Source organism: Rhinolophus ferrumequinum, chromosome 5, assembly GCF_004115265.2.
Source record: "Rhinolophus ferrumequinum isolate MPI-CBG mRhiFer1 chromosome 5, mRhiFer1_v1.p, whole genome shotgun sequence".
In the NCBI taxonomy this organism is placed as follows: Eukaryota; Metazoa; Chordata; class Mammalia; order Chiroptera; family Rhinolophidae; genus Rhinolophus; species Rhinolophus ferrumequinum.
The window spans coordinates 36,966,536-36,989,583 of NC_046288.1; the positions used below are offsets into that span (position 1 = coordinate 36,966,536).

The window sequence follows — 23,048 nt, forward strand, 5'->3', positions numbered from 1 at the left end:
ATGTTCTTCCCGCTGTTTCACTGGGGTTTGCACTTGAACTGTTTGGTACTCACCTATTTGTATCCTTCACAGCCTTCAAATTAACCTAAGTGCACAATTGTCACATATGAGTTGTGCAGTCACTTACTCATTCATGCAACACACATTTATCTGGAGATGGCTTTGTGTCCGCATGTGGCTGAGTTGTACCCTGGATCCCTTCATTCATTTATTCCTCATTCAACAGGCAATTATTGAAAACTGCTCTATTGCAGCGACTGATCTGGATGTAGTAGGATAACAGAAATGCCACATAGTGGTCCCTGCCCTTGAGAAGCCAAAAGTACATAGGGCTCACCACAGTTAGATTCATAAAGAGTGGCACTGCCCCAGCTTCTCTCATTAGTGAGGCTTGAAACATCATAACAAACTTTCCCCTAACTGGATCTTTCTCTCTCTTCTTCCCTTCACAAAAACTGCACAATTTTTAAAATCTTCCCCTCCTGTTCTCCCTTGGACCTTACGGACAGCAAAGACGGTCTTCTTTCTGTTCCCCTCCTTTTTCTCCTCTTCTCCACCCTCACACAAGGGATCCACGTTCGTGCCATTCCAGGAGGTATATAGTTCATCCTCACAAACACTTTGTATATTGGGCCTAAATGCTACTGGAACCATTTTTAAAATGAGGAAATAGATGCTGAAATTAAGATATTGCCCCCAAACCACACAAATCCATGATGAAACCAGATCTAAGATCTACATCTTTTCACTACATCTTGCTAACTCCAACATAATCTCCCCCGAATCAATCACTATTATCCTCTAAGAGCATACATAGAATCAATCTAATTTCAGTTTTCCTTTATTCCTGGAATTATGCCTATTCCTTCATCTAAAATCTTTTTTTTTTTTCTTTTTTTTTACTTCACAATTAGAAATGGCAATAAAATAACATTATGTTGAAACCAAACTGGCAGGTTTTCCTGACCAGGTTCTGACTTTACCAGGTGTTCACTGATCCCACTAGACAGAGTTTGCAGACAAAAGACAACTTTTAAAATGCTGAGGTAGCAAGCTCGGTTCTACGGAAGTTGAAGGGGTTGTTCAATAAGTGATTTAGCTTCCTTTATTTATGAATGGAGGTCAAGATAAGAATCTACAGACACTGTGGCTCTCTCAATCCTCTAAATCTAGACACTGTTGAAATGCACGTCACAGAGATAAGGAGCATTAGAAACGTAAACATGGATTTCCTCTAGCAACTGATTGGTGTCTGGAGAAACAAAGAGACTAATATTTTGCTTAATTAGCCTCCACGCTTTTCTAGAACTAGAAGTCATGGGAGCATAGACTTTGGGCTACTCACCAGCTTGAAGAACTAGATTATTAGAGCATCCTAGCTATCTAGATTGGGATTCTAAGGTTCTCTGTGTATACAGCTGGGGTGACAACCATCTGAGCACATGTGGTTTCAGACAAAGACATTCAGGAGCTATTGCTGGATAAAAGAGAGGGCAGACATTTTGGTGCAAGCAAGAAGAAAGGGAAGATACAGACGAGGAGGAGGCAGATGAGCATAATGGACGGGGAATACTGTGGCGTGTACCTTTCCTCTTAGATTTAGGAACAGGTCTTGAGCCCAGTGGGGAGGGTGGTAACACCAGAACCTGAAGGTATTGGTTCAGGAAAGACTTTGTGAAACTCTGAGAACAAGCAGTGTTGTTTTGAAGCCTAAGGGCCCAAGTCCTTTGCAAGAACTGGGGTGAGGGGTGTTCTCCCATTTCATCACTGAAGCATAGCAGCCCCCCTACAGGGTATGGAGCAGAGCTATACAGCAGTGGTGCCCACCTACCCCACCAGATTGACAGCCAGGAAGGCAGTCACAAGCTACCCTCAGGTAATTCTACTTAGCAGACTTCCATTAGGAAACCTGAGAAGTTCATGAGAAAAACTCTTAGGAACTTCCAGAAACACATGGTGAGAGAAACTTAGCCAAGAATTGAGTTGTCTATGTCAGCAGGTGGGTGCTAAGAGCTGGAAAAGTATAGTATTCAAGGTTGACATTTGTACTCATAGCCTGATAAGACCTGGGACATTCAGGTAAAAGGTAACAGATAAAGCAAAGAATTCTATAGTTGATGGTTTTAATAGGAAGAATTCAACTGAAATAAAAAGATAGTGAGTGAAAGGAATAAATGTAATCCAGCTTGAGCATGAAGCTTCTGGGTTCTGACGTTCCTCTTTTTGTCTACTCTTTCTGCCTTTAAGTCAGTTAAACCCAATCATATGACACAAAACTGAAGCAACAGTTTTTAAAGCCCCAGGTAGACTCAAGTCCACCACGCACAGTCTGCTCCTTCCCTCATCCAGTTCCCTCCCCAGGACTCCCAAACCCTTAGCACAAGCCAAGGCCAGAATCCTAGCCAGGATTTCTCAGACTCTGACCTTGGAGCTAAATTCAGTCAATCCAGTGCTTCATGAGAATAAACTGGAGAGTGAATGGAGTGCTCTGACAGTCCCTCTAGGCAGTATTTCCTAGGGGAGGAAACACTGAATAGATGAGAAGGATGAGGTGAGGTTCCAGTTGCTTCCTGGGCACAAAGTCAGTGCTGCTGGTTCCTCTACATCCCAACAGGAAACAAGCTCCAAAGATGAGAGAACATGGTGTCCCTCCTCCCCCGTGGGGTCTCTGAACAAAGGGACCGCTGATCTGTAAAAAGTGTTCTTATGGAAATTCTAGAATCACTGTTCAGGTAGAAGAGTGACTCCCAGGATCTCACTGATGATGTTTAGGGTGTGCAAGGAGAGCTGGTGGTCCTTCCGGGCTTGAGGGAAGGCGCCAGTCCAAGAGGTGGATGATGGCCCTTGAGGAGAGGCCACTCAATCGGGACCCTAAGAAAGAGGACCAGGAACCAACACACTTCATGGGACCCGAAGCAGACTCTGCCTTTCCATCCCCTGAATGGAAGAGGCACAGAAGGATTTAAAGTAGCTCATGTGGTCAAAAAGATTCCTCAACCCACTTCTGTGAACAACACTGGAGGATGGGGCAAACCTTGTAAGTGGTATAGAGCTTGCAACCTCACAGAGCTTCAGATTAGAATAACTCATCTCTTACAAACTATGGAAAGAAGCGGTATACCACTTAGGAAAAGATTAGGAAGTCTCTACTAAAGCCAAGCATAAATATGTATGCCCCAAGACCCAGAAATTCTACCCCTGTGTGTGCGCCCAGGTGAAAGAGTGCTTGTGGCCACCAAACAAAACATGGACAGGAATAATCATGGTACTTTTATTCACAACAGCCTAAAAGAGGCAGCAACTAAAAAGTGCACCAACACTTGAATGGATTAATAAGTTGTGGTGGGTTCTTGCAATACAATATTAAACGGCATTGGAAAGGAAAACAGCGGCTGCTCTATGCAATACCAGAGATGACTCTCACAGATACAATGTAGGACAAAAGAAACCAGAAACAGAAGAGTAAATACTGCACGATTCCACTTATATAAAGTTCAATAACAGGCAAAACTTACCTATGGTGACAGAGGTCTTAGTGAGGGGCATGAAGGAGACGACTAGGGTGCTGGAAAGTCCTATATGAATGGTGGACACATGGGAATTAACCAGATGAACTAAGCTGGTGTACTTAAAATACGTGCATTTTCTATATGTAAGTCATACTTCAATAAAAAGAAAAGAAGCGGGGTGGGTATATTTTTTTTAATTAAATAATTATAGGCCTGCCTATTAGCACACGAAACTGAGGGAATCAAATAAGAAGCCAAGTAAGTTTTTGAGCCAGTTAAAGAGCTTGGGACTAAAACGGGCAGTGGCTGTAGTAGGCTAAGAAAGCAGCTCCTTCTCCAAGGAGGGCACATTCTGTAATGACATCTTCCCTTGCGGCAAGGAGAATAACAGTTAAAGAAAACCCTCTCCAAAGGAGAGACCGAAGCCTGGGATATTATCTCCTGGAAACAGAGGGGAGGCCTTCCCCAGGGTACGCCGCCTGCACGGATGTGAGGATCGCACAAGCAACGACTGTGGTGAGTCTAAGTTTCCTCTTTCTGATGGAGGAATTACTGTGGTTATTTTATTTCTGTTTCAACACTTTCTGTTGCATGTGTGGGGGGTAGATAATTTGTCATGGAGGGAGTGTGTAGATCTGTCTCTAGATTAAGAGAAGCAACATCCAAAAAAGACATCAAGACTCCCATAAGGTCCTGGACTGTGAGTTTAATGTCATCACTGTTATTATCTCCACTTGAAAACTGAAGAAATGCCACATCCAAATCCATTCATAGTGAAATGTTCTCTGTGCGGGTGAGGTGTTTCTCCTTCTAGTGGAGGTTATTTTCTGCACGTATCCTCTGTCTCCCTGTCCTCTCCATCTCCAAGACACTCCTGCAACAATTAATTTCTTTTTTTCTCAACATCTTCAAATGCTCTGGCCCTCTCTCCTGGCTCGTTACCTCTGTCTTCTCTTTTGCCTTTTGTTTTGTTTGACCCCAAAATTGTAGTGTCCCCCAATTTTCTCCTTCATTTCATTTCTCACCTTGCTCTTTACAGTCTGTCTAAGGGTTTGCATTTATTTTTAAGGCTTTAATAACCATATCCTTAGTTGGTCACTCCCACATCTAAATTGAAAGCAGTACCACTTCAGTATAGTGTACTATGCTAATACTTTAGTAGTATTAGTTTAGTATTATTTTAATAGTAATCAACATTTTTGTCTACTTTAGTATTACTTTAATAGCAACACTAAAGTAGACAAAAACATTGATTTTAAAAAGAGATCATAAGGAAAACAAACACAAAACCCACATATCGCTAGATTTTATTTTCTCCCTCAGAAGAAAACAATTTGCTGAGGTACTGAGTAACACAATATTTTAATTGTCATTCATATTTTTGTATTTTCTAGTTTGAAAACAAAGCACATATAAACTCTGGATTTCAGTCTGACTTATAATAGTAATATATGGTATAAAATGCTTTTTGAGCTGTTCTTGAGCACGGTGTGGAACTTTGTTATTGACTTTTGATTACAATGAAAGATACAGACCTTTCTAAATTATTAAAGTACAAATGATTGCCAAAAAAGAAAAAAAAGGAGAAATGGAGTCACAGTGAGGCTTAGTAACTTGGTGAGTATCACAGGGCTAACGAATGCTGGAAGTAGCATTTCAATTTGGGCAGTTTGGCTCCAGAGTTGTTTAGTAGTTACATATAAATTGCAAATTATATTTCCTGATGCTATTATTCTACTTATTGCCCTACCTACATTTACCAGTAAATAAATAACTCCATTTGATGTGTGAATGTACATTATTGCAATCTTTAGAGGCTTAAAAGATTTTTAGAAATACTTTAGAGCGCTAAGAGGAGCAGAGAGGAAAAAGGCATACAACACATTTCCCACAGCTCCGGACTAAAACCAGAAGAAGGAAGCCAGAAGCTCTGGGTGGGTCAGGACCAGAAGTGGCATAATCTGAGGTCTTCATTACAGTCATATGACTTTTCCCTCAGCACAGTTCTGCAAGGAAAGGTGAGCACAGCTCATTCCTCCAGCACATCTGTCCTTTCTAAGTTAACCAAAACAAGACTTCCAAAGGGCATCCCATCCCTTGTAGCACATGAGCAGAAGATGCTGCACGGAAGCACAGCAAGGGCATGCAAACATTTGCAAGCAGCCAGGATGCTTCCTCTGAGACACCTGGCAATGTTGCTTTTGACAACGGAGTCCCAAATCCCCTTAAGAGATAACAGGGGGACGGCCCTCAAAACTATACCAGATCACCTTGATGACACCAGGGGGCTTCAAGATTTCTTCCTACTTGAATAAGCTTGCAATTTCCAGAGCTAATGCAAGATGACAAGCTCTGATTCAGCCAGAAGTGCAACCTCTCATTAGACATCTTCTGCTCCAGATGCCAACTTTCACGGCTCTCCAAACAGAAATAGGAAACAGCACTTTCCTTTTCGTCTTTGTCCCACCTCTAGAACTCCTTGAGAGGAAAGACTTTGCTGGGAACCGCTCTCTAAGGAATGCAAAGTGGAAACAGACCCCTCATCGGGAGGACATGGCACCCGTCTTTCCCACAGAGACAGGTGGACACTTGTGGCAGGCTTCTGGGGGGGAGGGCAGCAAGTCACCTGCAGTGGCCCTCTGCTTGCACAGCCAACCATACTCAGGTGCTTTTGTGGCAAGCTGCCAGCTCAAGTATCTAATTAATTAAAGGGCTCTTCTTGCCAAGAATATTGGCCATTTTGACATTTCAGTTGGAGACTGGAGCTCAGAAAGGTTCAGCTTTGGAAGAGCAGCTCTGCTTTTATCACGTTTGATCTCCCCAGTGGGAAAAGCCAAGTGCCTGGAGTTGCAATAATCACGTTAAGTGCCAGTTTCCTTTGCCAAAACACAGTGCACTCTTTTCTTTATACTTCTCTTGGGGAAAACTCCCACTGAGTCATTTACAGAGTTCTTTGCTTATCTTGCAATTCCACAGCAGCAGCACCATTCTTTTTTTCAACATATGTAGGCAGTTCCGCAAGCTTGCAGGGTCTGTGGTTTTAAATATCATTCAACTTAGGCTCAAACTCAGAACAGGACAGAGCGCACGGTCTCCCATGGCAATATTTAAAGTGTTAGCAACATGGGAGGTTTACCCCACTCATTTTCATGGGGCAGGCACATCTTTGAGAAGACCATCCTCCAGCCCCTAATTCAGAAGGTAAATAACTCTGGCCATCAAGTGAGAGAACCCAGAGGTCCATTTAGACACGGCCCTGGTAAGAGTTTAGAATGGGAAGGGTAGACTGAGTTAGTGGCTCTCCTAGGGATGGATATTTACAACCTTTTCTCTGCTCTCAAAGCATTTTGTTTATGCAATTACTAGAGAACGTACCCTGTTGTGATTTATTCAAGTATAATATTGCTTCCCCACCACCACTAAACCATGAGCTCATTTACGACAGGGACTCATTTGTCTTTTATCATCCAAATAATCATGGGAGACTTTGAATATGTATGAAGTAATTAATTAATTGGGTCTAAGTGAATCCAAACTACCTTCTCAGTCAGGGTAAAGATTTGAATAATTTCTATGTGCCTGTGGGGAGTAGGGTGGACGATGGAAACAACTTATATTAGTAACTTACACCTTGTTATCTGATATATTAGGTCAAGGAAAAGAGGGAATGAAGGGAAGGAGGAAATGAAGGAATAAAGGGAGAGAAAACTAAATAGAGAAATGAAGAAAAAGAGAAAGCAGAAGGAAGAAAAAAGGAAAAGAAATGTATGGAAAGTTATTGAGATGCAAATAAAAAAAGATAATAATACATAAAATAAACTATATAGTATCATAGAATGTGAAGTGAAAAAATAGGAAGCTTGGAGGTTCTTGGGGCAGAAGCAGATTGCAATTTTAAATAGGGGCGTCACTGAGAAAGTGTTGATAAGATGATATAGTCTAATCCTTATTGAACAGAGGAAAGGAGGTGCAGCCTTCCCACCCCCACCTCCTCTCACTCACCCAGCAAAGGAAGAGCTCTTAGCACTCATCTGTAATGACTAGGAGGAGGATAGGTAGTTCTGGATTCCAAAGACTCTCCTTCCAGCTCTTACTGACCAGTTTGGGGTTTTATCATTGCACTTTCCAATCCAGCTCGCCGGTGAGGCAGTGTGGTGCAGGAGGAAAGAGCACGGGCTCTGGAGACCAATTTCTGGGACTGGAGTCCCTGCTTCACCGCCCTTGAGCTCTATACAACTTTGCCCAAGTTACTCAGCCTCTCTGTGCCTCACTTGTCCCCTGTGTAAAATGAGACAAATAATGGTATCGACTACTAAAAAAGAGACGACAGACCCAAAACGGAGTCCCTTCTGCTAAGCCCCATGTCAGCAAAACAAGACTTAATATCTAACCTAATTGCAGTTTCAGCCTCTCCCAGTAATGCATAACCTGGAATCTGGAATTACATGGTCAGCACTAGTGAGGTAATCTGCCCAACAGACTCCTTCTGTCCCCCATAGGAAGGTGATCTTGCCTGAAACAATCCCCTCTTTGCTATCAATTTCCTTTTTCCCACCCCCTTCTGCCTATAAAAGGCTTTCATTTTGTCCAGCTCTCCGAAACTCCTTTCTCTTTGCTAGAAGAGATGCTGCCTGATTCATGAATGGTTAAATAAAGCTAGAATGATCTTTATATTTTACTCAGTTGAATTTTGTTTTGAAAACAACCTATAGGATTGTGGTGAGGACTGAAGGGGGGGAGGCATGTAAAATTCTTAGAGCAGTGCCGCAAAGCTGCTTCTGGGCCTCACAGGGCAGCCACCACACTGGCTCCCTAACTGAGTTCCCTACTCTCATCATTTCCACAGCTGCCTTATTTAGTGCTTGGACTGAGCAATGATTTCAGGGGATTATAGCCAGCATCAGAGTGTAGAATTAAAATAATAAAGAAAAGCAATCTGTTTGGGAGAAGAGAGGGGAGGGATTATTTAGCTTGTGAGGATCATTTATAAAAACAAAGGCAAAGCAGTTAAGCTGCTAAATCAGAGGTTGCAAATTAGCTCAATTGTAGAGTGACTTGGTCCCATTCTGAGCAACAATAGCAAGAGTGCTCACTCTTAATTGAGGCAAATTAAGTATTCTGACTACTCCAATTTTATAAAAAGTCGTAAGCCACTGCAGAGATCCAAATTACATGAACTCTTCTCCATTCTTCCTATTGATTAATCTTTTAATTTTTTTCTGCTTCTTTTCACATCTAGCACACTTCTCTGTAGACTAAGAAAACAATATAACTATCTCTATGAAAGCTAGTCTTTCAGAACACATTATGTAAAATTAAATGTGTATTTATGTACGCATGAACACAACAGCCTATGTTTAAATAACTATAGTCCAGTCTTGATTACGTAAGACTGGAAAATCTGAAAGGAAAATAGGTTACAAAGGGAGAATAAGTTGCCACAGTGTCCTTGAAACTCAGTAACATAAGAGCCAAGAAGAAAATGCTCTAGAATCACAAGGGAAACACAATTTACAGCCAAAAGTTCACGATAATATCTTTAGTACTTGGAAAAAAACAGTGAAATCAAGGCAGTAATTATACAGCTGAACAGAGTACAGTGTGTGGCATTTACCCACACACAAAAAGAAAGAAAAAGTATATATAGTATGATTCTTAAATGCCCCTTTGCATGTATAATTTGCAATATTAGTCAACGTCCCTTTATTTCTGCTACTCCATTGCACTATTTTGGCAGTCTAGAATTGCTGTGACAAAAATCCATGCTTTATTTGCAGCTCAAAGTAGCTTCTTGTTTTTTTGCAGGTGTACATGTGTGCATTTGTGGGGGCTGCTGCTAATTATTACTGTTTCAAATATATCCTAAAATGTGCATTACATGGGCAGTTATGCATGAACCACAGACTATGAAGGTCCTCTTCTAGAAACTTGTTTTCATGCAGATGCAGCTGCGGTAATTAGAGCTCAAAGGGGATTAAAGCAACGCAGTTCATGACATTTGCCCTTAACTACCTTCCTCCCTATTAGCAGTGTCACTTCAGCAGGCAGTGACCTTCTTATGCAATCTGTGGATCTAAATGTGCTGCTTATTCTGAAGTGACAGTGACAACTATAGCAGCTGCTGGGAGAGAAGAATGGATGTTCTAGCATTGGCAGTGGTGTAGTTATCCGTAAGGCCCAATTCATGAAAATACTCCCCAAAAGGCATGAGGTAATGCTACTGACGGGATCCTGTTACTAGATTTTAAAAATGTTTATCACTCCTGTAAAAGTAAGACATTTTACTTGCTGTAAATTATACCTCATCAACAACAACGACAACGACAAAATAATTATAATGTATTCTTTGATTCTTACTTGGGGCAGGAGATACACAAAACCAGGAAGTACATTTCTCCTGGTCTGGAGACTCTTTTACACAACCAATTTTAATCCTGGAAACTATGACTACTTAGTTTGACCTTGGGTGTTATGTGTCTTTCCCTTTGAAACGTCAAGATCACAAGGCAAAGAATAAAAAAAATCCCCGACTAGGGATATAACACAATAACACTGTGGAGGAATCACCAATATTCACTCTATTCAATTATCTTTACGGCTACTGCACTGAAAGCAAGGAAGTCCACATGTCCATAGCACTTTGTATTCACCAACCCATCCATTGAGATGCCTCCTTTCGAGGAAGAGAAAAGCCACAAACCCATTCGACCCACAGGACTCACTTCATCTGGCCCAAATCACAATTATAAGGGACACTCCCCCCAATAGTGATGATAATAATCAAACGGGGCTCGTATTAACATTTAGAAAAGGCAATGAATATATATTTATTTGAGGGACAGGTATATTTTACATTTTATTTTGTACCTCTAAGCCTGTAGTAAGTTATTTTTCCCTACCTGGGAATGTTCTAGATGTTGGGATAACAAAATATACCAAGGGTAGACTCTCGCTCTTCCTTTCTTTTCTACCTCAAGCCTTCTTCTGGAAGCTTTTGGAGGATTAATATTATGCCAAGCTTATGAGTTAACAAGCATCATTAAATGTCCACCATGTGCTCAAAATTGTGTCGGATGCTAGAGATACAGAAATGTTTGTTATACTATTAGGAAGGTTTTATGTTTCATTTATGAAGAAATGCTTTGCTCCTACGGGGCTAGAACCTATAACAATATTGAACATGAGTGCATTCTAATTATTAAGATTTAGAATTACTAAGAATTAGAGACTTATACAAGGGTACTTCTCCTATGCAACTGCAGATTATTACTTTTTTCTAAATGCTGATGTTAGCCCAAGTCGACTGATGTACTTTCCTTGATATTGTTCCTCTTTTAGAGCAAAGAGGTAAAGTGGGACTCAAAGCACCATGGCCCAAATTATTCTCTACAAACACAGGGGTGGAATAAGAATGAACATCTCTTACTGAGACATTGTTCTAAGAACTTTACATAGATCCACTTGTGCAATCCTCACAACAATTCTACAGGCTGACACCATTATTTGTTTCATTTTCCATGAGGCAAGTGAGGTATAGAGAGGCTGAGAAACTTGGGCAAAGTTGCAGAGCTCGTGGGCGGTGGAGCTGGGACTCCAGTCCCAGAAATTGGTCTCCAGAGCCAGGAGAGTGGGATTGGAGAACTGCAACAAAAAACTGGGCAATAAGAGCTAAAAGGAGAGTGCGTGGGATCCAGAACCACCTCTCCTTATCCCTAATGTTGCAAATGAGTGTTAAGAGCTTTCTTTGCTAGGGGACTAGAAGAGGAGGGAGGGAGGACTGCAGGGCTTCCCCTCTGTTCAAAACGATACAACTTTCCTTTCCATAAATTAGTGGCCTGTGTTGGCACGTATGAAAAAAGGATAAAACTTTCAAATGTGTGTATATCATCCTTTATCCCCAGAGAGCCCTACAGCAAGTCAGCAAAAACAGCACTCTGCCAAAAATGAATTTTCATAGCTTCCAAAAAATCTGCTTAAAAAGTAAACAGCATTAAAATTTGCTTGAAATGATACCCTTTACTGTGACTGCTCCGGAACATGGTATGCTGTCCTTCTAGGGGGAACTGAGGAATTTCCTCAATGCTGACTGGGTTGATTTGGACTTTTTGCCCTTTCTCAGGGCATGGGAAGAAGCCGCCGTGACCTACCAGCCTGAAAATTCTGCCAAGAGGCTGAGAGTCATGGGAATTTGCCCAGCCAGCTGCGTGGAGGTCAATGAACGCCATGGAGACATGAAGTCTTGGTCTTTAAAAGAGGAAGCCAGATATGATACAGTTTCAAAAGGCTGAGGAACCAAATGTGAGTAAATATCTTAACCGCTGATATACTATCTCTGGCTGTGTTTACCCAACACTGATGAAAAACTTGCCTCTTCCAGAAGCCCATTATGTTCTATATTCTTAATCACCCTTTCCTGAAGGAAAATGACCTTGTCTATGTGAGCGAAGCATCACTTATGTCTATTAAAAATAAAAACGCCATCAAGTGGCCTAAGAGACGACATGGGCACATGCTCTGTACACTCATACATCACTGGTAATGATAGAGGGGACCAAGTCAAAGCCAAGGGTTGGATGGAAGAGACAGAAGTCAACACGGCCACACACACACAAACAATCCCAGAAATTACAGCTACCATCAGTGGATCTCTTTTAGGTTCCCACATATTCTAAAACCAGTACTTTTTGGATGATAGGGATATATTTCCTAAATACCCTCATTTTTAAAAGTTGTCATTTACATGGGTTAAGATATTAGAAGTCCCAGGTGAGAGAATAGAGAGAGACATAGAGGAAAACAGAGCTGTCACCCCACCAAAACAAGGTACAAAAAACCATCAAAATGGTAGTTGAATTTTTTAAATAATCTCTCCAATCTGAGAAACCTGTTTCTATGACACAGACAGGGATTTCAAATGGGGCTCTAGGTTACCATATGTACATGGAAGTTACAGCAGGATGAAGCAGGGCATTTTGATGGCAAACTGGAAAACCACTGTTTTTCATTTCCAAGTAATTTGTGAAACAGAAATAGCTAACTTTTAACACATCCCTGGGATTCAACTTATTCCTGACCCTCACTCCATCCATCACCTCACCTGTCCATCAGCCCTAGCCTATCCCTGACCTGTGCCCCAGGGGTGGGAGTCAGGGTCAGAGCAAGGAGCTTTGGGGAAGAGATGAGGATATATCTGTTTTGCACATTACCTTCAAATTAAAATGCCGGAAGTTCAATATGCTGTGTCAGAATGTCCCTACACAAAGTGCTGAGCCAACATATCAGGGTCCAAATATCTTGCACTGAGAGATGGGAAAGTATCAAGACACAAAGATATAAATATCAAAGGACATAAAATAGGTGGTAGGAAACATCACGGAGCATGACTGAGGCTCATTCTCTGCTGCTCGTCCACCCAATACACATCCCCCATGTGTCAACACTACTTAAATAGCATGGGCTGGAGAGGTTACAGAGGAAGAAAATCAAAAGCTGTGCAATGGGCCTATCCCCTATGAGTCTGCCTTGAGTTGATTGTGTGTCCTACAGTAAGTCATTTCATGCCTTGGCATATTTATTTTTCGTCGTCTATAACATGTTAATAACAACTGCCTTGCCGTAGGAGTCACTCAAAAAATAATCATGAATGAATTCAGGTACATCCTCTAGATGTTTTTAGATTTTCCAAATTAAGGAGTGAACTGGTTGCTGGCTGAAAATAAGAACAGGGGTTCTTACACCTGCATAAGGTGGTACTTAGGAAGTAGGCCTTAGGATATTTGCACATTTGGCTAAACACTCCAATTGCTCCCCTCCCCAACCCCCGCTAGCCATTAACACCTTAATGTAGTGTAGAAATTTACCTTCGTAAATAAACCTGAATATAAATATTCTTTTCTCAATGCCTATGAAAAAGAAAAAAGCTGCTTTTTAGAACAAAATTGTGCCATAATGATATTATACTAATGAACAATCATGTATGCAGCAAATCCATTTATTAAATAAACCTTTATTGGGGTCTCACTAACCGAGGCATATTGTTTTACTATTCCTAACAGAATCAGTCATTGTTCCTCCCCTCCAAGAGCTGCCAGTTTAGGGAGAAGCTGAACCCGTAAGTATCCAAATCCAACGTCAGAAGGAGATGGCAAAATCCTAAAAGCCATGGTTCTTGTGGCGACTGCCTGGAGTCACATCCAAGCTCAAACACCTACTGCTGGAGTGTCCCCAAGCAAGTGCCTTAATGATTTATCTGTAAATGGTGGTAATAATGTTACCTACCTGTGGAGCTGTTATAAAATGGAAGGAAATAATCTATGTAAAGCCCTTCTCACAGGGCTGAGAACATTGTCAACATTTGACAAGTTGTGTGGTTGCTATTAGGTGTTACACTTGGAGTAAGTACGATGTGTAATGAACCCAGGAGGTAAAACCCTTCATCCTTCCTGGAGAAACCAAGGAAGTCTTTGAAAAGGAAGTGACAATGTCTCTTCCTTTGGAAGAAGTCTCTCCATGGAAGGGGAAGTTTCCCAAGCCAACAGGAGGGGGAGAAGAGCACTCTAGGAAGAGGAAACAGTTTGTACACAGGCACAAAGTTATCAAAGAGTTTCACATTCAGGAGCAGTCTGCTCAAGGTCTCCAGACTCCAGCACCTAGTAGAATGCCAGGAGATGATGAAGGAGATAACAGGGGCGACTTCTCGAGTTATACAGAGGAGTTTGGGGTCAAGTCTGAATAAAACTGAAATCCCTTAGATGTTATTAAGTAAGGGTCTGACATGAACAGATGTCTGTTGTTCGTTTTCTGGAAAGTAACTCTAATAGTGTTTTGGAAAATAGAGTGGAGAAGGGAAAACTTGGTATGAGGAAAGAGCAAAGAAAGAGTTGCTACAACCTTCCAAAGGAGGGATAAGGACGCAAGGAAAGACATGATGGACAGATTCTAGGGGCATTTCAAAGAGGAATTTATAGGATTTCATAGCTAGTTGGATGTGGAACGTAAAGGAAAGGGGGAAATCAAGGATGACACTGAGATTACTAGCTTAGAACGATGGAGCCAATAACTGAGGTGGTGAACATAAGAAAAAAAAGTTCAAGATAGGAGAGAATATGTGGAAAAGGTCTGTTCACTTTTAGAGATGGTCTGTGAGACACCAAGGTGGAAAAGACCTCTAGTCAGTCAGCATCATGGACCTAGCGCTCAGAAGAGACTTCACTACTTGGGACACAAATGTGAGGCTGAACAGGAAAGACTGCCCAGAGATTGCTGATCATATGTATGGTCCTACACATACAAAATATTGTGGGGGAGTATCTATAAACAAATACTGTTAAAATCATATAGTTGTGCAGACTCAGAGTTAGTCGAATAATCACCCCACATCCCCACCACAAAAAAAAAAAAAAAAAAAAAAAAAGGAAAAAAGAAAAGCTGGATGAGTTGACCAGAGTTATCTAACGGCATGGCCCAGTTCTGGTTCCCTGCTTCCACCACTCTTTCCCATATGAATTCTATCCTTTCTTCCTTCCCTTCTATTATTGAGCAAGACGTATCCCTCAATCTAAGGTTAATCCAAAGTCTTCAATCTTCTTAAAGACTTCTTAAGGACTTCACTCAAGGGATTGTCCCCTCTCTTTTCTTGGATCCTTACTCCCTCCCTTTCTATTGCCTTATTTCTAACAGCATTTAAACAAACATGCTCAAATCTATCCCATCCTAAGGACCCTTCCTCAATCCCCTTACCCCCCTCCAAATACTCATTTGTCTCCTTCCTTTTGAAACAAATTACTTTAAAGAAGACTCTATCCTACCGTTTCTATTTCCTTCCTCACTCAATCCTAAAACCACTGCAGTCTGGCTTCTGTACCCATCACTTTGATCTCACTAAAGCCAACAACGACCTATGATATTGATAAACCCAATGGATGTACTTCAATCCTTATTTTACTTAACGTCTCAGCCACACTTTTGATACTACTGACTATTCTTTATTGACTTCACTTCTGTGGCATCACATTCTTCTGATTTCTTCCAACCTCTATGGCTCTATCTTCCCACTTTCTATCACAGGTTCATAGTCTTTACCCAGCCCCTATCGATCAGTGCTCCTCAGGATTCTTACAAGCCCTCCTGTTCTTCATTCTACACACTGTCCCTGTGTGATCTCATCCATTCCTACTCTTTCAATCACTCTCTCTATGCACATTCCTCCTATATTCATATCTCCAGCCCCGACAGCTTTCCTGAACTGTAAATCTGCATGCTCAGATGCCTGCTGGCCATCCTTACTAGGAGGTTTTACAGACACCACAAATTGGACATGTATCAATCTAAACTCATCCACTTCCTCCCTAAACCTGTTTACCTCAGAAAATAGCACTGCTGGTTGCCCTCGTCAGAAATCAGGGAATCATCCTTAGCTACTTCCTCTCCCATATATCCAAACTATTACCATATATGCTATTGATTTTCTCACCTAAATATCAATTGCTCTCACTGCCATTATTATCCTGGCCACTACCATCTCTCACCCAGATTACAGCCTTACACCTAGACTTCATATTTAAAATCTTGCTTCTTCTGTCCTCCAGTAGCCAAGTAATCATGAAATGAAAATCATGTCACACACACCTACCTTCCTAAGTTCAAAGTCCTTTAAAAATTTCATGTTACTTTTACAATAAATCTAAACTTTTAATATGGTTTTAAAAGGTCCTCCACGATCAGGCTTCCTTTAGCCTCACTGTTCACTGTTCTCTATTTCAAATTAATTTCCAGACATTCTGAACATTTTATAGTTCTCCACCTCTCACCTCCAGCCTTTCACACTTGCTGTTTTTCTGTCTCCACCGTCTCCACCTTGGCCCAATCCTATTCCTTCCTTGGGTATATGCGTGGAGGTCACTTCTTCAGGGAAGTTTTCCACGAACTATAGATTTGGTGAGAGTCTCCTAGTATATGGTCTCATAAACTCCCAACTTAAAAATATCACATTATTCATTACAATTTTGCTATCACAATCAGAATATCATTCATCAGAATTTACATGTTTAATGACTGTAACTTCTATGAGGGTAAGATGATATGTGATTTGTTCACCATGATATTCCAGGGCATCATCCTTAATTACTTCCTCTCCCATATATCCAAACTATTACCACATGCTGCTGATTTTATATGTCACATAGCAGGCACTCAGTGCACATTTGTTAACTGACTGGGGGGATGAATGTATGCATGTAAGTGAAGTCATGGAGACTGACTATGCGGTTCTAATTTGTACATGACATACAACTGAAAGAGGTAGTAAATACACTGGATGATACAACAGGGTTTATAAATGACCTTGATTCATCAAAATTTTAAAATGAATAAAAATAAACATAATGGCCTACATTCATACTCAAAGAGTTATTTACATAAATTGAAAAGAAGATCATGTTTTAACAGCAACTCATGCAAAAATGTCTAAGGGGCATGTAAAAGGACTTTAAACTTCACATGGCCAACAGAAGGCTATGGCTTATGAATAGAAACTGATGCCATCATACTAGAATATTAGAATATTAGCACTATACTCAAGAAAGTCTACAGCTTTCATCATAGCCCATGCTTTGTACTGTGCCTGGTATATGTCAAGTATGTAGACAAAGTTTGTTGAATGATAAGTAAAAAGTCCCACAGAGCTTTTGCCAAGTGGAAAATGTGGAGAATGATACATAATTCTTGACTTTGGTAATAAAGACTGAAAAGAAAAAAAAAAAGATAACCTGGTCTAGAAGCAATAACAATGATAATAGCTAACATAGCACTCACTATGTGTTGGGCATGGTTCTAAGACTTTACGTACATTAACTCATCCACCATGAGGTAAGTAAAATTACCATCCTAATTTTACAGATGACAAGAGTCACATAAGTAGTAAGTGGCAGAGCCACGTTTCGAAACCAGACAGCCAGTGCTGAACAGTCCATGCTTTTGGAAATCAACCATATCAACGTCCTGTTAAGAAGGAAAATCATTAGGCTAGTGGTGGAGTGGGGAGAAGTATCAGAAGACAACATTTAACTGACTTCATACTTTAATATATAGGCAGAAATCAAAAGGAGGCAGATACTGGCTCAGTAAAATGAAGAACTCTAACACTGTCTCACTAGTGAACAGTTAGGCTCTAAGTCTCCTGTCAACAGAATACTCGGGGAGAGGCTAGAAGTCCATCTACAAATTATACCAATGGCAGTGCCACTTTGGGGAACGGTGAGACTAGAGAATCCGTAAAGTCCCTTCGTTCTAAGGGCACTACATGGTCCTCACTCTAGGGGAGCCGAGAACAAGACAAACACAGCAGAACTCAATCAAGATGGAGATTTAGTAAGCAATAAAAATAAAACTATCAAGATAATAAAATGGATGGCATTTAGAACAGTGGGCCCTCACACCGCTTGTAAGATGAATATCCCTGCTACCTATTTCTCTCTCAAGAAAATTCAGGAACGGCAATAGCATAGCAAACAATGCCATAACATAAAATCCTAAGAAAAGCCAAGTAAGTAATATATGAGGCACTGGTCAACTCATTACGCACCTGGTTTGCCATATAGATAGTGTCAAAGAATTTATTTAAGTTGTTTGGGTTGTGAAATCACTTCTTTCCCCTCAAGAAGGAGACCTAGTTAAACCTGAGATTAAAAAGGTGAATGAAAGTACCCCCTGGATGGTACAGGCCAGGAATTTGACACGACTACTACTGCTACAGTAGGCAGTCTTCAGAAGTGAGCCATGGCAGCGCCATCTTCCATCCGATGCTAGCAAGGCTAATCCTTCTGCAAAGCATGACAGCTTCTCAAACTTGACTGTGATGAATCCAAACCATATTGTTATGCTAGATGATCAGTTTTCTTTCCAAATACAAAATCATGTTTATATTGTATTGGGCATACGTTTATTAGATTTAAATTTGCAAACAAAGTTATAGATGCCTGCAATGCAGTTGTCCTTGGATTCCCTTGAGGCTCACTTTGTAGAATAAAATGTCAGATAAAACAGCAAGACAGAAATATATGGAAGCAGAGCTTCTGTATAAAAAAGGCTGTCAAATGATAACAGAGTTTCCCAGTCCTTAAACAGAATCATTCAAATTTCCATCTCTGAAAAAAGAGGGTGACAATATGCCATCAGAACATTCTCATTGGTACCACAGCTTTTCAATTGAATGTCATCAACTCTGAAGCTTTTACTATTCTAACAACAGGCTGGAATTCTCAGAGGCTGACTTACCTTTTTGCAGTCAGAAAAGGACTTCTCATTGGCCAACGTGCTGAAAACAGTGGTCTGTAAAACAGGAAGGTAAAGACACGTTAGCACCACTAAAGTGTAATGACATTGACCTGGCCCTGTGCATCTCCAATCCAAGGTGGACACCACTTCTTGTGACCCCGGTGATTTCTCTGCATTTTAGAAAGTGTCTGCCCTTCACTGTTCCCACTGCCACCCAACACAAGTTGGAACATTTAGTATGAGTCAACAATGATCCAGTGAGGTAAAGACTTATTTATCTTCATTTCACAAAGAAGGTAACTACCATGTTGCCCCGAAAATAAGACCCAAAAAGAAAACAAGCCTTAACATGATTTTTCAGGATGACATCCCCTGAACAAAAGCCCTAATGTGTCTTTTGGAGCAAAAATTAATATAAGACTCAGTCTTATTTTTAGGGAAACACGGTATAGCACAGTTGGGTTAACTGTCAAAGATCATATACCGTGGAAATGGTTAGATCAGGAATCAAAGACAAATAGTCTGACTCCAAAACCCACCTTCACAATCACACATGGTGCTCTCTTTATCTTGAAGAAATATGTCCAAAATGTGAAATGTCAAAATCTTTCAAATGACACCTTTTTATGAGCCTGAGTGGGGTAGTGGAGCTTCTCCCCATTCAAGAAGTTTGTGAGTCTGAACAGCAGTACCTGGGCTGGCCACCTCATCTCTACTTTCTTTAGCATACTCAGACTCCCTCTGATTGACATATTTGTGTGTGTGTTTTGTTGGCCTCATGAACCGCTAAAAAGTTATTCTGGCATTTAAGTCCACCTGAAACTTACAAGCAATTTGTTTCTTTTGGATTATCCTATAAAGAGTTCAATGCAACTATCCATGGCCAGTCACATAAATACAGAGGGTGCCAAAAAAAATATATATGCATTTTAAGAAAACTATTAAAATTATAATACTCAATATATACTGATAACAAAAGATGAATACAAGTTAGGTTTGACTTCCGCAAGTACAAGAGGTGCTCAAAGTGGTTACCATCAGCGTCCAGATACTTCTGATTGCGGGGAACTACTGCTTGAGCAATGTTAACCAAAGTGTCCACTTGTATACATTTTTTTGGCACCTCCGGTAGTATTGAAATATTTTTCAGTAAACCTTTCTGTTTAATTACAAAACTAATACATATTCTTAATCAGTTAATCCCCATTTAAACCTATCCTCCTGAGGTAACCAGTAATAATTTGTATTTATCCTTCTATGTTTTCTCTATTTTTATGAAATATATATAATATGTAATTAGATGTATTACATATTAATTATATGTATTATATTACAATTTCTTTCTTTCTTGAGATCATACCACTCTACTAAGACTATATTATCAACATCTTTCCAGGTCAGTTCATACAGATTGATTCATTCTTCTTAGCTGCATACCATTCCATAATATGGATATCCCATATTTTATGTATGCTTTCCTTTATTGATGGATATTTGGTGCTTTCCAGGATTTGATTCTTTTTTGTTGGTTTTGTTTGCTTTCTTTTGTTTTTTTGTTACAAACCATGCTGCAATAAATATCCTTGTATGTGTGTATATATACATATAAACTTTACCCATTCTCTCCTAATATATCATAAAAATATTTATCACCTCATCTAGACTTTTGTTTCGTTTGGAGACAAGAAAGTTAAGAATCTGAGCCAATGTGTGTTTTATAAAAACTATTGCCTATTTCTTCAAAATAGGATAAATACTAAGATTTTTTTTCCCTATCAATCATTCCATTGAGTTAATGATCCTGCTGCTATCTTTATAAGAGAATAAAAATAAACAATTATGTAACTGCAAAGCTTAGTTGCAATTTTCCACTATAAAATTTGTTAATCAATAAAAAACATCAAGCTGTTAAAAAAAAAAAAGAATCTGAGCCAATACATATTCCGGCCTTCTAGCTCAAAATAATATGCAGTATTAAAGTATAGAAAACACAGGTGTGGATATACATACCCCAAAAAAGCATCTTTAATGAAGAAAAAGTAAGTGTAAAGTTTAGGTTAGGTGTGATATTTAAATTTGGCTTGCTGGAAATTTTTATTTGTGTTTTCATTTCGTTTATGAGAGAAGAAAAAATGAGAAAGGAAGGAAGAATTTTGGTGGTGGAAAAAAGAGAAAAGGCAAAGTTCAAACAAAGAAGGAAAAGAAGAAGTTCATAAAAACAGACACAGCATAATTCTCAAGGAAAGGAAGAAAATGACTCCCATAAACAAACAGCCATCTTTGCTCAAAGAGAATGAGGGCACGTGACTCATTTTTATCATAATCGATCCCACCAACCTAATTTCAACCTTGACAAACATCTGCCCTTGTTGACAGGACCAGGTATAGTCCTAGAAGTTCCATGCCATCTTGTCTTTGCTGTTGCCAGGAGTATCTTAGTTTCTCTCATTCCTTGGAGATATAAAAAAAGATATTCTTCCTTGTTGTTCAAAGATTGGGTCAGTAGGAGAGAGAGAAAAGCCAAAGAAGCAGACAGCTCTCACATGCTACAGTGAACCACCCCACCTGCAATCTTTGCATCAAATGCCTTCTTCATGACCTTTCACTTGACACATTTGTCCACTTGAGCATCATGGCATAAAATAGCCCTCCTCAATGTTCACTCTCAGAGTTCTGCTCCAGGGAGGTAAACACCCAACATGCCTTGGCCCCAGTACCTAGCCCAGTGCCTGAGACAAACACGATATCCAATGAATATGCATTGAATGAATGCAATAAACAAAAAAATGACACCAGGTAAAACTGCAGTTCTTATCCCAAAACAGTGTTCTGGAAGCATAATGATAGAAAAGCAGCCTCACATGTAACAGCATTACAAAGTAAAGCCAAGAGAGTGAGACAAAAGAATCCTGGATGGTAGTAAAATACATTTTCTTTGTATTTAGCATATGTCTATGGTCCATTATCCGTTTGGTTTGGCTAAATCAATGTCAGGTCTATGAACATTCTAGACTGGATAATTCTTTGTTGTGGGGTTGTGTTTATTGTGCTGTGCACTTCAGGATGTTTTCAGCATCCCTGGTCCCTGCCCTCCAGATGCCAGTAGATCATACCCTTCCCCATGTCAATTGTGACAAGCAAAAATGTCTCCAGACATTGCCAAAAAATCACTGGGGGTGGGGGGAGGCAAAAATCGCCCCCAGTTGAAAACAACTGGTCTCAACTCTAAAGGAGCTAGTTATGGAAATGATCCTGATTCCCTGTCTAATGCAACAAATTTTTCTCCAGGAAACCGAAGTCTAATGGTGGAATTTCTCTTCTTGTCCATGATTTCAAGTCTCATTCTCTGTCCTAAATGGATGTAAAAATACGGGGAGGACCCAAATTCCGGCAACTGAAGACTGTGTGGGGGCAACTGGAGAAACTCTAACTGCATTTTGAACTAAGCTTAAAATACACCACTGGGGAGAGTAAATTAAGGAACATGTCTAAGAAGTCAGACATTACTGGGCTATAGCCCCAGGGGAAATGGTCTTTGAAATTAAACAATACCATTCTACCTTCAAGAACAGCGTCGGAATCTGAGAAAACATGTTGAAGGAGAAATGAGAGTCAGAGATGGGTGAAATTGTCCTCCCTAAAAAAAAAAATTAATATGATTATTAGCTCTAAATGTTACATTTGCAGAAAGGAACCACTTGAGCCAAGTAACAAATGTACGGTGAAATCTCCGTACCTCGAATGAGTGTAAAAGAGGGATGGCATGGGTCAGTGAGAGTCCATAACCGTAATTTGGCCATTTTCTAAGGGGATTGTACTTACATGCTTGGTCAGTCTCATTTCGTTCCTGTCTAAGGACTTTAACTGGCATTCCAGTTTTCTAATTGCAGCAATTGTGAATGACTTTGGGTGGGCTTTCTAAACCTTCCATGACATGTTCACTTTAATTACTGAAAATGAAAGACTCAAAGGACGATGACTTACCCATGCTGTGACCTTCGTGATTGTTGCATCAATATTTTTCTAGTAAAGAGGAAACTCCTCATGAGGCCCCTCCACCAAAGTTGTTGGATGCTCCATTTGTCACAGAAGCGCAAGCACAACGATGCACAGGGCTTTTTTAGAATACTGGCTTCTAACCCTGTTACCAGGGTGACCAGCATGAGTTGAACAGTATTACACATGGACAGTGTCACAGTTTCTCAAAATGAATATAGAAAGGTGAGGCTCCACTGTCATCCACTTATATATTGATGCCTGAAATTT

The 23,048-nt window shown here is 40.3% G+C and overlaps 1 protein-coding gene across 2 annotated transcripts in view; it reads right to left on the reverse strand.

Annotated features, from left to right (window-relative positions):
• The window catches only part of RASGEF1B (RasGEF domain family member 1B), a 534,882-nt gene that overhangs the window by 328,686 nt on the left and 183,148 nt on the right, over positions 1 to 23,048 (reverse strand). For both annotated transcript variants that reach the window (XM_033106128.1, XM_033106129.1), the window contains one exon: positions 18,783 to 18,836. In XM_033106128.1, the coding sequence (XP_032962019.1) occupies positions 18,783 to 18,836 (54 nt within the window). The remainder of the gene's footprint in view (positions 1 to 18,782; positions 18,837 to 23,048) is intronic.